The 15,723-nt window shown below is 49.3% G+C and overlaps 1 protein-coding gene across 1 annotated transcript in view; it reads right to left on the reverse strand.

Moving 5' to 3' along the window:
- Positions 1-15,723, reverse strand: part of CACNA1A (calcium voltage-gated channel subunit alpha1 A) — a gene marked incomplete at both ends in the record, with an annotated part of 213,447 nt that overhangs the window by 91,464 nt on the left and 106,260 nt on the right. Inside the window, 2 exons of the mRNA XM_021708598.1 lie at positions 1,078-1,190; positions 6,088-6,297. Coding sequence (XP_021564273.1) covers positions 1,078-1,190; positions 6,088-6,297 — 323 coding nt within the window. The remainder of the gene's footprint in view (positions 1-1,077; positions 1,191-6,087; positions 6,298-15,723) is intronic.

The following is a 15,723-nucleotide window of genomic DNA, read 5'->3' on the forward strand; positions in this document are numbered from 1 at the left end:
AAAAAAAAAAAAAATTATTGTAAGACAAGGTCCTGCCAAGTTGCCCAGGCTGGTCTCAAACCCCTCAGCTCAGGCAATCCTCTCGCCTCCACCTCCCAAAGTGCTGGGATTACAGGTGTGAGCTGTGGTGCCCGTTTTTGTTTTTTTTTTTGAAAGCAGGATTTATTAAGAGGACAGAAAAGTTCCCACAGTGGGAGAGGGCCCAAGGGAGTCCCCTGGCCTTTTTTTTTAATGGAAGAAATTAGTATTATTTTTATTTTTAGTTTTTTTTATTTTTTGAGTTAGAGTCTCACTCTGTCACCCAGACTGGAGTGCAATAGCTGCTCCTGGCCACTGCAGCCTCGACCTGCTGGGCTCCGGTGATCCTTCCACCTCAGCCTTCCAAGTAGCTGGAACTACAGGTGCGCGCTACCACGCCCAGCTTATTTTTGATTTATTATAAAGATGAGGTCTCGCCTGTCGTCCAGGCAGGTCTCGAACCCGCGGGCTCAGGCAATCCACTCACCTCGGCCTCCCAAAGAGCTGGGATTACAGGCTGAGCCACTGAGCCCGGCAGTATTATTTTTAAACACTTGGGCCATCTATGTAGGGAATCTTTATTTGCTTGTACGTGTTTTGTTTGTCTTCTCCTCCAACAACATGGAATTTCCTATGATGGCAGAAATCAGTACTGGATCCAAAGTGACTATAAGTTATTAAGGTTTTCTAAGGATCGCGGCAAACAATTTGGCCTGTCCTGGCCCAGGCATTCTCCGCCTGTTTGCTGAAACCCTTAACTTTGTGTCCAGCACCTGTGTGAGTTTCTCTCGGGTGAGTCTCTAAGGGTGAACTTGCTGGGCTACCCACCCCTGCTTTCCAAAGAGAGTCTGTCAAGTTCCCTTCCCCTGGCAGAGGTTGAGCATTTGGAGCGCTCCATGTCCTTGCCAGCGTTTGAGACGGTTCCCTTGTTCTTACTGCATTCATCCGAGTCTCTCATATCCCGGGGTGATCTTACCTCTCCCCCTCTGAGGCCGGCAAGTATCAGCCATTCTAGGCAAGCGCTGGAGAAATGAGCTCCCTAGAAGGCAGAGCACTTACCCCACAGTCAAAGCAGTTGAAGGAAGAGTGGAAGTAAGGCCGCGTCCCAAGCCCGTACATTTTTATAAACATTTCGGACATAAAGAGTCCTAAGAAAATGAATTCTGCATAGTCTAGAGGGGAGAAGGAGGAGAAAAAGAGGAGGTTAGGCTTGCTGAGGAGAGGAGTTTCAGGTGGCTCTGACTTCCCTTTCATTGTCTGGTTTTTTTAAAGTTTTTTTTGAAAGCAGGATTCATTATGAGGACAGAGAAGCTCCCACAGTGGGAGGGGACCTGAGGGAGCCATCTTTATTATTACTATTTTTTGTTTTTTGTTTTTGAGTCTGAGTCTCTCTGTTGCCCAGGTTGAAGTGCAGTGGCATGTTCACAGCCACCCCAGCATCGATCTGCTGGGCTCAGGTGATCCTTCCACCTCAGCCTTCCAAGTAGCTGGAACTACAAGCACGTTACCACGTCCGGCTACTTTTTAAATTTATTGTCGAGACTGAGGTCTCACCAAGTTGCCCAGGCGGGTCTCAAACACCTGAACTCAGGTAAGCCTCTTGCCTCGCCTCCCAAAGTGCTGGGATTACAGGCTTGAGACCCTGTGCCTGACCCTTTCATTGTTTTCAGAAAAACTCTTTGTTGGTTTCAGATGAGGTCTTGCTATGCTTCTCTGGCTGGTCTCAAATGAACTCCTAGCCTCAAGTGATTCTTCCGCCTCAACCTCCCAAGTAGCTGGGACTACAGGCATGTACCACCATGTCTGGCTTCTGACTCTCCTTTAATAATAACCCTGTCATGTGCCTGGCCTGCCCTGGCAGGCAGGGAGAGAGAGGATGGTCTTGGTCGCCTCAGAAAAAAATTATGCAAGCCTTCTTTTCCATGGGCTTCAGTTTCCCTTCTGTTAAAAGGGAAGAGAAACAATTGTTCCCCACCCTCCAACCAACCAACCAATCGCAGATCAACCTTTAAAAAAGAATTTTTGCGGAAGGATCGCCAGAGCCCAGCAGGTTGAGGCTGCGGTGGCCGGGAGTGGCCACTGCACTCCAGTCTGGGCAACAGAGTGAGACTCCAACTCAAAAAAAACTGCCTCCCAAAGTGCTGAGATGACAGGCCTGAGCCACCCTGCACCCATCTCAGGCCAATCTTAAAAGCAGTGAGAAAAAGCTTAGCGGGTCTCCATCTTGTGGTTTTCACCCTGCTTTGGTGAGAAGGGTTGGATGCAGGTTATCGCCAAGGACTTAGCTGTTGTGTGGACTGGTCAGTTCCCGGATGCTTATTACATTTTAAAAGTAAACTAGGGTGGGCTTGACGCCTCAGCCTGTTATCCCAGAACTTTGGGAAGCCGAGGTGGGTGGATTGCCTGAGCCCGCAGGTTCGAGACCAGCCTGGACAACTTGGTGAGACCTCATCTCTACAATAAATAAAAAACTATCTGGGCATGGTAGCTCGTGCCTGTAGTTCCTTCTACTTGGAAGACTGAGGCGGAAGGATCGTCAGAGTCCAGCAAGTAGACGGCTGGGGTGGCTGTGAGTGTATCACTGCACTCCAGCCTGTGAGATGGAGTAAGACTCCAACTCAAAAAAAAAAAAAAAAAAAAAGTAAACTAACTAACTAGCTGGTTAATGGCCAAAATAACCAGGGGCCAAGCATGGCCCCCTAATGCCAGTGTGTCACGATCTAAGACTTAAGCTTCATCAGCTTTGACATGCCTGAGCTCCAAAGGAAAGAAAGAAGTGGAAAGCATGGTGATGTCTGTTTGCAAGCCTGGTGTCAGGAACTTGGCTGGTGTACTATGGGCAGCCCATGTAAGGCATGGCTTTTCTCCCAAGTTGGAAAACTAATCTGATGTCCCTTAGAGATCCTGTCTTGCTGGTGGTCTAAGAGTCTTGAGGAAGACAAAACCTTTTGTTCTTTGATGAGAAAGCATAAAAGTGAAAGTGCCTCTGGGAGGGGCAAAATGTGGATATTGGTTTGTTCCAACAAAAGAAATGATTGACATAAGGTCTTTTTTTTTTCGAGTTGGAGTCTCACTCTGTCGCCCAGACTGGAGTGCAGTGGCATGCTCTCGGCCACCGCAGCCTCGACTTGCTGGGCTCTGGTGATCCTTCCACCTCAGCCTTCCAAGTAGCTGGAATTACAGCGCACACTACCACGCCTGGCTAATTTTTGATTTATTGTAGAGATGAGGTCTTGCCAAGCTGCCCATGAGGAGCTCGAACCCATGGGCTCAGGCAATCCACTCACATCAGCCTCTCAAAGCGTGGGATTACAGGCTGAGCCACTGAGCCCGGCTAACATCAGGTATTTTTTTGAGTCAGGGTCTCACTCTGTTGCCCAGGCTGGAATGTAGTGGCATGATCATGACATGCACGACTCACAGCAGCCTTGATCTCCTGGGCTCAGGCGATCCTTCCACCTCAGCCTTCCAAGTAGCTGGGACTACAGGTGTGTACCACCATGCCCAGTTTATTTTTAATTTTTGTTTTTGTAGAGATGAGGTCTTACTATATTGCCCAGGCTAGTCTCGAACTCCTGGGCCCAAGCAATCATTCTGTCTCAGCCTCCCCAAGTGCTGGGATTATAGGCGTGAGTCATCATGCCCAGTTGGGTTTCTTGATAAAGGATAGGAAGGAGGGGTAGGGAGGGTTTCTACGGGGAAGAGAGCAGATAGGAAGGAAACACAGAGAACCCAAGCTAACTTCCAAGAATTTCACAGTTATAGCCACCTGGCTAACTAGGCTTGAAGGCTGCTATGGTTTGAAGGTTTGTATCCCCTCCAAAATTCTTGTTGAAACCTAATCACCAACACGGCAGAGACAGGGCTTTCAGGAGGGCGTGAGGTCATGGGATTAGCCGCCCTATAAAAGGGCTTGATGCAGGCAGCTTGTCTCTCTTGCCCTTCCACCTTCTGTCATGTGAGGACACAACATCCAAGGTGCATCTTGGAAATAGAGAACAGCCCCCACCAGACAACCAAATCTGCCAGTATCTTGTTCTTGGTCTTCCCAGGCTCCAGAAGAGTGAGAAGATACATTTCTGTTCTCACCGAATGAGCCAGTCTCAGGGATTGTGTTGCAGCGGCACATGCAAACTGAGGTGATGGCCCAGGGTGTTTGGGGGATCATGTGTTTGAGAAGGTGCTTTGGACTGACGATCAAAGTCCTTCACATTCATTCCCCACGGAAACCTCTCCTTATTTGTAGGACTCTAAGGAGCATCTGGCGTCTGAGGGCAGCTATGGAGTCTCCAGGACCCAAATATCAGCAAAGGAAATCCGTTGGTGACATCTGGTGCATTCCAAGACCCACCAGAAGCCACTGTGGGAGGACTGAAGGGTTTCTGAGGTCTTGTTCCCGGTTACCATGGAAACACGATCGCTCATGATGCCCCAGACTGAGAGAATTCCTTATCCATGGTGGAAGAACTTTCAGGGGTGTCAAATCCAGTTTCCACCAAGTACAGTTGAGGGGTCTGAGACCCAGAGAGACACCCACACCTGGCAGACTGTTTACATGCTGACATCTCTGACATTTAAGTGTATCTTTAAAATCATCATGTCCTAGTTTAGATGGCAGTTGTATTTCTTAGTGGTACATAAAAGATGGCCTTCTAGTCGGAGGTGTCTTTGATCAGTGGACAATGATAATGACTTGGCCAAGGTCACATGGTAGTTAGGGCCAGGGCAGTCTTTGAGAATTCAGGTCACCTGCAGCCCAGGATAGGGATCTGTCATCTGATACAGCTTAGACTCTGGAGTCCAACTGTCTGGCTTTATCACTGACTGGCTGTGTGACCCTGGGTAAGTTACTTACTCTCTCTGTGCCTCAGTTTTCTCAACTAGAAAATGGGAATGATTAAAGGACATTTACAGAGGTCACAATCCCCTGTTCCTGAACCAGGACAGACTGTGAGTAGTGGGGATAATGTAGGGGATTAAAAATAGACTGTCAGAGAAGTTAAAACAAGAAGAGTCCTCATTTGTAAGAGACTCCAGAGGGATCAAATGCAATTACTAAGGTTGGAACTGGGTCAGTGCTCTCGGAAGGAGAACTGATCCCTGAGGGGTATTCTGGGGGCTGGGGGGCAGGGTCAGGCAATGTGACTGGGAACAATGAGGGTTATGAGATGATGACAACCTGGACTAGGAGCTTGTGCCTTTCTAGGTCAAAGACGAGACTGTCTCTTGCGTCTGTCCTAGCTCAATTCTGAACTAGGTCAGAAGAGCAGTGAACAAGTCAGACACACCAATACACGTGGGAGAAAGGTAGTCAGAAGCCTTCCTTACTTGGGGCCCACAAGCCAGAGCCAGGGCTTCCGTTTGCCCTCCTCACTGTCCAGTTACTATTGTTGATTTCTCAGAGCTCTTTATTTTTTAAGCTTCCCACCCTCACCTCGCCCTCAATGTTGCTGCTATCTCATGCTAAGGAGGAGGGAGGATAGCTTGAGGACAGGCAATCTGGAAATGGGCCCAAAGGGCAAAGACTTGAGGGTCCTGGTACCCATCAAGGAAACAAAATGCTCTCACACTTACGGGAAGGGATATTCTAGGAATGAATGAGAGCCAAAGAGGGAAGAAAAAAGCAGGAGGTTTGAAAAAAGAAGGGGAGAAGCAGGGAGTTGTCAAAAGCAGAGAGAATGGGGATACCATAGAAGGCGCTTCCATCTCTTCACCATACATCATTTTAACATTCCCACATAAAAATCAGAAGTAGGTTTCTGTTTCTGTCTGTCTTGTGTTCTCTGTTTTTCTCTTTTTCTCTCTCAATACTCTCTTCACAAGCATCTCTGTGTCCTTTCCGAAAGGGACCCCGGGAGCATCTGGTGACCTGAATTCCAGCTTCCACCTCTCAGGTCTGAGTTCCACTGTGGTAGCCACGGTGGCTCTAGCCTCAGTGACGGTTGTAGAAATGGCCAAACAAAAGGGCAGGTCCAACAAGGATACGTACGACCAGAGAAACGGGTGTGGGAAAAGGGTGTGAGGAAGGGATCGGGGAGCCAGCAGGGGTGGGGCTGGGGTGGTACTCACAAAGGAAGTCGGAGAGCCACTCGGGCTGGTTGTAATGAACGATAGCAACACACAGCGTGTTGAGGGCTACCAGACTGAGCACAGTCCAGTAGAAGGCCTGAGTTTTGACCATGCGGCGGATGTAGAAACGCATCCTCCTCTCCTTTTTGTGGAAAAAAGTCGAGTTCTCCAGCTTGGCACTTTTAATGCTGGCTCGGGCAAAGGGAGAACCTGTCAGGGAAGAGATGGAGATTGTGAGGCTGAGGAGGAAACCAGCCGGTGTGTGACCCAGGCATGGATCTGAGCCAGGGGATCCATTAGCCACTCCAGCAAGTCCTCTGGCCCGGGGGACCCAACTCAACCCAAGGGCTTAGCTGTGCGGGGATGGAGCTGAAGAGAAGACCATGTCCCTGAAATTAACAGAATTAGATGTAACCAGTCAGAGCTCAGGACGTTAATGGGGCAGTTGATGGCGCTCCACGGCAGGAGCCAGTTTTCTTTTTTTTCCAGTCAGAGTCTGTCGCCCAGACTGGAGTGTAGTAGCACACTCACAGCCACCGCAGCCTCAGCCTGTTGCACTCAGGCCATCCTTCCACCTCAGTCTTCCAAGTAGCTGGAACCACAGGCCATGTCACCAAACCTGGCTAATTTTCTTTTTTGATTTATCGTAGAGGTGAGGTCTCGCCAAGTTGCCCAGGCTCTTCTGAACCCCAGGGCTCAGGCAATCCTCTCGCCTCCACCTCCCAAAGTGCTGGGATTACAGACGTGAGCCACTATACCCGGCTGCCAATTTTCTTTTCTTTTCATTTTTGAGTTGGCATCTCACTCGGTCACCCAGGCTGGAGTGCAGTGGCATGCTCATGGCCACCCCAGCCTCGACCTGCTGGGCTCCGGCGATCCTTCCGTCTCACTCTTCCAAGTAGCTGGAACTACAGGTGCACGCTACCACGTCTGGCTAATTTTTTATTTATTGTACAGACGAGGTCTTGCCAAGTTGCCTGGGATGGTCTTGAACCCGCGGGCTCAGGCAGTCCATTTGCCTCGGCCTCCCAAAGTGCTGGGATTACAGGCTGAGCCACTGAGCCCAGCCTTCTTTTCTTTTTAAGTCAAGGTCTTGCTCTGTCGCCCAGGCTGGAGTGCAGTGGTACAATCTCAGAGCTCACTGCAGCCTCCAACTCCTGCACTCAGGTGAACCTCCTGCCCTAGCCTCCTTACTAGCTGGGACCAAAGGTGCGTGCCACCATGCCTGGCTAATTTTTAAGTTATTTTTGTAGAGAAGTGGTCTTGTTATATTGCCCAGGGCGATCTCAAACTTCTGACCTCAAGCAAGCTTCCTGCTTGGCCTCCCAAAGTGCTGGGATTAAAGGTGTGGGCCACCATGCCCAGCCCAGGAGCCAATTTTCCAGATCTCTCACTCCCAGCCACATTTGGTGCCCCTGGAGGTCACACCACAGGGCAGGACAAAGCAGGAACCTCTGTTCAGAACCCCTGATACAGGGGCAGGGAACAGTGCTGCACACAGCATGCTTAGAAGGCTTCCAGGAGGAGGTAAGGTGGAGACTCTGATGTTCTATGGATGTTCCACTTTAGAAGTGATCGCCAAGGAAGGAGCCAGGCACGTCCTCTGCCTGCACCTATATTTGCTCTTGAGCATTTATTGAGTACCTATTGTACGCAAGGCTCTGGCTCCAGACACATTAGGCAACAGATCTCTGACCTCCTGATAATGACGTTCTAGTGGGGGAGACAGACAAGTGAATGTACTACATACGTAAGTCATTGGGGGGGGCGGGTGGTGAGAAGTGTTATGGAAAAATAAATGAGACCAGACATGGTGGCTCACACCTGTCATCCTAGCACCTTGGGAGGCTGAGATGGGAGGATTGTTTGAGGCCAGGAGCGTGAGACCAGCTTGGGCAAAATCGTGAGACCTCGTCTCTAAGAAAAGTGAAAAAATTAGCTAGGCATGGTGGCATGTGCTGTAGTCCCAGCTAAAAAGGAGGCTGAGGTGGAAGCATTACCTGAGCCCATGAGGTTAGGGCTGCAGCAAGCCGAGATTGTGCCACTGCAGACTCACAAAACCAGAAAAACCCTTTTCTTAGAAACCTTCAATTGCACGCAGTTCTTTATTGTTCTTCACTGGTTGATTCATTCAACAGTGCATCCATCCATTCCTCCATCTGCTCATTCATTTATTCATTCTTTCAGCATTTGCTCATTCAATAGTGCATCCGTTCATTCGTCCGTCCATCATCCGTCCGTCCGTCCGTCATCCGTCCGTCCGTCCATCATCCGTCCGTCCGTCCGTCATCCGTCCGTCCGTCCGTCATCCGTCTGTCCGTCCACCTATCCATGCACTTGTTCTTCCATTCATCCATCCCCTCGTCATTCCTTCATTCATCTGTTCACCATTTCACCATTCATTCACTCCTCCATTCACCCATCCAAACCACCCCACTTGCCAGACATAGGACACGGCACACACCTCAGAGGAAGCCACCTCCTATTAGCAAAATTCTCACCGGCAATTTTGAGTTGACACACCAGCCAGGGGCAATGTAGGTTCATACTGGGTTTGTGAAAGTTGGGATTACTGGCCCATGTTGCAAAAACTGGGAGATCTCCCATGAAAATCTGGGTCTCGGCATCCTCTTTTTTTTGCATCGGAGTCTCACTCTGTCGCCCAGACTGGAGCGCAGTGGCCGCTCCCGGCCACCGCAGCCTCGACCTGCCGGGCTCCGGCGATCCTTCCGCCTCAGCCTTCCGAGTAGCCGGAATTACAGGCGCGCGCTACCACGCTCGGCTGATTTTTTTGATTTATTGTAGAGATGAGATCTGGCCAAGTTGCCCAGGAGGGTCTCGAACCCGCGGGCTCAGGCAATCCACTCACCTCAGCCTCCCAAAGCGCGGGATTACAGGCTGAGCCACGGAGCCCGGCTTCGGCATCCTTAAATGAAGAGAACAGCTGATGTTTCTGGAACACTGAGCAGATGCCACACACTGCAGGGAGCACAGCTCACGCTAGGAGCTACTTGCTCCTCCTCGAAACCCAGGGAGTAGGGACCAGCGCTATCCCCATCTTACAGCCAAGGAAACAGAGGCCAGAGGAGACGGAGGAGGGTCCAGGAACTAGCTAAGAACCAGAAGGTTCAGGGCACACTCTCTGGGCCACCTCACTGCACTCCTGGAAGCTGTGGCAGCGAGGCCAGCGCACATTCCCACCTGGAGGCAGTCGGCCAGGCCCAGTGGCGGTGGCCCCTCACCAGGAACTAAGTGTTTCTGCCCCAAGACCTTGCAGATACCAAGCGTGTGCCCAGACCCACAGGGCTCCAAGGGGCCTGGCAAACAGGCGTGAGACCCTGGGAAGCCTCGGGGGTCGGGAGGGGGTGTGCTCATACGCTCTGGGGCTCTCTGCCAGGCACACAGGCGGGAGTCCCCCTCTCCCACCTCTGCTGGGGCCGCACTGAAAACCTGGTTTCATCACCAGTCAGCAGGCGACCTTGGAAGGTCGGATCACTTTGCATCTAGGGACCTGAGCTCTGGCACCGGTGAACGGGGGACAGTCACATGTCCCATCTCACAGGGCCACTCAGTTAATACAATTCAGTAGTAAATGAGTGACTGAAACTTAGCATGGTGCCCGGTACGTTCTGATGACTGGATATCACCTCTTACCACAACCTCAAGAGCTGGAATTGAAACTCAATTCACGCGACAGACATCGAGGCTGTCTCTCCTGGCCACTTGGCCTGGAGACACATCTTCATTGGGAAGAGAGTGGGCCGTAAATATTGACTGAACACCTACTATGTGCTCTGCCCTATGCTAGCCAGATATAGTCACTTCTACTAACTGCATTTCCAACTTAATTTTTTTTTTTGAGTTGGAGTCTCACTGCCGCCCAAACTGGAGTGCAGTGGCCGCTCCCGGCCACCATAGCCTCGACCTGCTGGGCTCTGGCGATCCTTCCGCCTCAGCCTTCCAAGTAACTGGAACTACGGCGCGTGCTACCACGCCCGGCTAATTATTTTTTGATTTATTGTAGAGATGAGGTCTCGCCTGTCCAGGCGGGTCTCGAACCCGCAGGCTCAGGCAATCCACTCACCTCAGCCTCCCAAAGGCGCAGGATTACAGGCTGAGCCACCGAGCCCGGCTTAATTTTTTTTTAGTTGGGCCCTCACTCTGTCACCCAGGCTGGAGTGCAGTGGCACGATTATGGCTCACCCTCACCATAGCCTCCGTCCCCTGGCCTCAGGCGATCCTCCTTCTCCAGCCTCCCGCATAGCTGAGACTACAGGCATGTGCCACCAGGCCTTGCTAAGTTTTTGATTTTTTTTTTCTGTGAAGACGTGGTCTTGCTATGTGACCCAGGCTGGTCTCGAACCCTAGGGCTCAAGCAATCCTCCTGTCTCAGACTCCAAAAGTGCTGGGATGACAAGCATGAGACACCACGCCTGGCCTCTAGTCTATTACGATCTAGGTGAGAGAAGGAGGAGGTTGTTATGAAGAATTAATCCGGTGATTTCTGGCACTTTATATGCCCTGAAAATTCTCTGTAAATTGAAATACAGCCACACATTGCTTCACGACAGGGGTATGTTCAGAGAAATGCATCATCAGGTGATTTCATCATTGTGTGGACATCACAGAGTGTGTCCACACAAACCTAGACAGCATGGCAGTTACACACCTGGGCAGGATGGTGGAGACTATTGTGTCTGGACTACAAATCTGCACAGCTCGCCGCTGCACTGAACAACGTGGCCAACTGCACCAAGATGGTAAGTCCCTGTGTGTCTAAATATAGAAAAGGTACCATAAAAACACGCTCTAAAAAAAATGGGCTGGCTGCCATGGCTCACGCCTGGAATCCCAGCACTATTGTAATAAGCCACCCAGGCGGCAGGACCCAGGCGTGAGCCACTGTGCCTGGCCTCAAATTTCTTCTTTTTTGAGAAATCTATGCTCGGAGTCTTTGCCGGTTTTGATTGGGCTATTTGTTCTTTTGGCTGTTTGCGTGCCTTGCACATTTTGGATATTAGCTCCTTATCAGAGGTAGGGTTTGCAAATGTGTCCTTCTGATCTGCGTGCTGTCTCCTCACGCTGCTCATGGCTTCCTTGCTGTGCAGAAGCTTCGAGTTTGATGCCGGCGCAATGGTCTATTTTGCTTTGGTTGCCTGTGCATTTGGAGTTCAGCCAGGAACTTGCTGCCCGGACTGCTGTCCTGGAGAATTCCCCGTCTTCTGCTAGCAGCTTTACAGTTTCATGTCTTGTGTCTAAGTCTTTTGGAGACGTCTATGTTTCCATCGGCATTTTTCACAATAGTTAAAATACGGAAGCCAACTAAGTGTCCAACAAGGGAGAAATGGATGAAGAGAACAGATGTACACACAATGGAGTACTATACAGCATTAAAAAGGAAGGAAAGCCTGTCATCTGTGACAACACAGATGGACCCAGAGGACACTATGTTAAGTGAAATAAGCCAGACACAGAAAGACGAATATGGCATGATCTCACTTATATGTGGACTCTCAACATGTAATTTCAGGCTGGGTATGGTGGTTCATGCCTGTAATCCCAGCAGTTTGGGAGGTGGAGCGGGGAGGATTGCTTGAGCTCAGGAGTTTGAGACCAGCCTGGGCAACATAGCACGGCCTCATTTCTACAAAAGCAAAAATAAATTAGCCGGACATGGTGGTGTGTGCCTGTAGTTCCAGCTACTAGGAAGGCTGAGGTGGAAGGATCACCTGAGCCCAGGAGGTCCAGCCTGGGTAACAAAGTAAGACCCTGACTCAGAAAAAAATGTAATTTCATAGAAATTGAGAGTAGAAACCTGGATACCAGAGGTTGGAGGAGAAAGGAAGGGATGGGGAAAGGGTAATCTTGAAACAAAGTTTCAGTTAAATTGGAGGAATAAGTTTTAGCAATCTATTCCACTGCATGATGGCCACAGTTAATAATAATGTCTATATATTTCAAAGTCACTGAAAGAAGAGATTTTTAACGTCTTCACCACATACAAAAATAAACTGGTATTGGTAATGGTGGCCCACGTCTGTAATTCCAGCACTTTGGGAGACTGAAGCAAGAGGATTGCCTGAGTCCAGGAGTTCAAGACCAACCTGGACAACTTGGTGAATAAATAAAAAAATTAGCCAGGTGTGGTGGCACTACTTGGAAGGCTGAGGTGGAAGGATCGCCTGAGCCCAGCAGGTCCAGGCTGCGGTGGCTGTGAGCGTGCCACTGCACTCCAGCTTGGGCGACAGAGTGAGACCCCAAATAATAAAAAATAAAAAAGTTGGTGAGGTGATGGATGTTAATTAGCAGGATTGAATCTTCCTACAATGTATCCACTGATCAAAACATTTCCCTGTACCCCATAAACATACAGAATTATCATCTGTCAATTAAAAAGGAATTAATAACAAAATCTTCTAGGCCAGATACCATGGTTCACGCCTGTAATCCCAATATTTTGGGAGGCTGAGGTGGGAGGATCGCTTGAGCCTAGAAGTTTGAGACCGGCCTGGGCAACATGGTAAGATCTCATCTCTACAAAAATGAAAACAAATCAGTAGAGCATGGTGGCACCTGTAGTTCCAGCTACTCAGAAGGCTGAGGCGGGAGGATTATTTGAGCCCAGGAGTTTGAGGCTACAGTGAGCTATGATCACGCCACTGAATTCTAGCCTGGGTGACAGAGTTAGACCCTGTCTCCAAAAAGAAAAGATCATCTAAATGAAATCTGATTTTCCCTAAGGCAGCAGAGTTATAACAGTAGCATTCGTTCATAATGGTTCAACTTTTTTTGCACATATTCTACATTTTACTTTTTATTTATTGCTTTTGAGAAATTCTTGTTTTTGAAAACAGAGATGAGGCCTATGCTTCCCAGTCTGTTCTCAAACCCCTGTTCTCCTGCAATCCTCTCACCTTGGCCTCCCGAATGCTGGGATTACAGGCATGAACAATTATGCCTGGTTTAATGCTTTTTTAAAAAAAAAAAACATTATTTACGTATTTATTTATTTTTAATTGATAAATACAAATTACACATATTTATAGTATACAACATGATGTTTTGATATATGTATATATGGTGGATTGGTTGAGTTAATTAATATATGTATTAGCACACATATCTTTTTTTTTGTGGTGAGAACACTGAAAATTTACTCTCCAAGTAATTTTCCTTTTTTCTGAGTTGAGTCTCACTCTGTCGCCCAGGCTGGAGTGCAGTGGCATGCTCACAATCACCACAGCCTTGATTTACTGGGTCCCAGCATCCCAAGTAGCTGGAACCACAGGCACACACCACCATGCCCAGCTAATTTTTGGATTTATCATGGAGAAGAGCTCTCACTAAGTTACCTAGGCTGGCTTTGAGTCCTTGGACTCAGGCAGTCTTCTTACCTCTGCCTCCCAGAGTGCTGGGATGACAGGTGTGAGCCACCATGCCCAGCCTTTTCAAGCAATTTTTAGTATACAATAGATTGTAACATGTAAACTACAGTCACCATGTTGTACAACAGATCTCTTGAATGTATTCCTCCTATTTAGATAAAATTTGGTATCTCTTGGCCAACATGCCTCGACTTTTAATGCAAATGACTCAAGTTTTATATTTCAGCAGTGAGTTCATAAAGTATAAATGAGCTCACTTTATAATGTGTTTTTGTTCTCTTTTTCTTTTTTTTGAGTCGGACTCTCACTCTGTTGCTCAGGCTGGAGTGCAGAGGCATGACCATGGCCTCCTGGGCTCAGGTGATCCTCCTGCTTCAGCCTCCTGAGTAGCTGAGAGTATAGGCACATGCCACCACATCTGGCTAATTTTTTAAATTTTTGCTGATCTTAAACTCCTTGGTTCAAGCAATCAATCCTCCTGCCTTGGCCTCCCAAAGTGCTAGGATTACAGGCGTGAGCCACTATGTCCAGCCTTTTTTTGTACTCATTTTTTTTTTCAGTGCCTGGCATTCAATAAATGTGGTACAAACCAAAAAAAGTTTGCCTGGTAACATATAACAAAACAGGTTTTTCTTTTTTTCTGAGACAGAGTCTCACTCTGCCCCCAGGCTGGAGTGCAATGGTTCAATCACAGCTCACTGCAGCCCAGACTTCCTGGGCTCAGGTGATCCTTCCGCCTTAGCCTCCCAAGTTGCTGAGACTAGGAACCTGCACTACCACACTTGGTTCATTAAAAAAAATTTTTTTTTGTAGAGATGAGGTCTTACTATATTGCCCAGGCTGGTCTCGAACTCCTGGCCTCAAGTGATTCTCCCACTTTGGTCTCCCAAAGTGCTGGGATTACAGGCATGAGACACGGCGTCAGGCCCAAAACAGATTCTTTAAAGACTGGAGGCCACTTCACATGTGGGACAGACACAACTGGTGAAATACACAAAACACTGAATGCTGCGATTCCTGACACTTGCTTAAAGGAGCTTAAACAGACGCACACTCCAGTGGAAACAGAATGAGCTCTTCACTACAAGGAAAACGGTGTTTTGGCTGGAAATTAAACATGCAAATGGAAAAGAGCTTTAAGGTATCATTACAAACCTACTTAGCCAGGAAAGGAAGCTAAGTGGGTAATACCCGGCGACTGGGGTGGGCATCCAGGGACGGACAGCGTTTGCCGGGTTTAGAAGTAGGTTGCGCGTTTTGAAGACTCAGAGGGGCTCTGTGAATAACGGGCTGAAAAGCTATTAGTATCTTTCGTCCTATAATTATCCCCAAGGAGACGCGAGGAGCCAGGAATGCACGCAGCAGGCTCCTCGCAAGAGAAACGCCAGGCCCCACAGCAGAGCCTGGCTACAGGCTCGAGTGGCCGCCCTCAGGGGGGACCCTCACGGTCACAGTGGAGATTGTGTCAAGTGCAGCAAAAAGATCGTAAACCAGGGCTGGGTAGAAACGCTGGACGAGGAGATCGTGTGCGCCTGCGGATCCGAAACACACACACACGCCGCCTTCCTGCCTTCCTCCCTTGGCCGCCCTTCTCCCGAACTGCCACTTGTTCGCCCTCCCTCCTTCTCTTCCTGTCTTCCCCCCTCCTCTCCGTCCTCCCCCATCCTCTCTCGCGCCTCCTCTTCCGTCCTTTTGTCCTCGATGCTGCGGCAACACAGCTCCCCAAGCTGCCTAAATTCCTTCTCCCTCAGCCCTAGTCCCGTTGTATTTCCTCTGCCTGGATGCTCTTCCACCCATGAAAAAACCTTTCCAAAGCACCCAGGGCATCCTTATGGCAGAAGGTCAGCAGCAACACAGTCTCAGCCAGCCAATCCACAGTGCGTACAGGGATGAGAGGAAAAGGAACCAGGGCTGGCTACCCACTCACACTCGGGCCCTTGTGGGGGCCTGGTCTGAGACGGCCTTGCACTCCGCTCTCTCTGCCAGCACCACCAGGGCCAACTCCCACCCACGCTGGGTTCTCAGCCTAAATGCCGCCTACTCTGGGAAGCCTTCCTTTGCGGGGCCCCACCCCTCCAGAGAGGGCCAAGCCCAGGGCATCCCTGCAGGGTCATTCCCGTGGCAGGTTCATTTGAGGACTTCTGCCTGTCTGTTTATTTATTTATTTATTTTTTATTTATTTTATTTTTTTGAGTTGGAGTCTCACTCTGTCGCCCAGACTGGAGTGCAGTGGCCGCTGCCGGCCACCGCA

This window comes from Carlito syrichta, unplaced genomic scaffold (assembly GCF_000164805.1).
Source record: "Carlito syrichta isolate Samal-C Ts95f unplaced genomic scaffold, Tarsius_syrichta-2.0.1 Scaffold143017, whole genome shotgun sequence".
In the NCBI taxonomy this organism is placed as follows: Eukaryota; Metazoa; Chordata; class Mammalia; order Primates; family Tarsiidae; genus Carlito; species Carlito syrichta.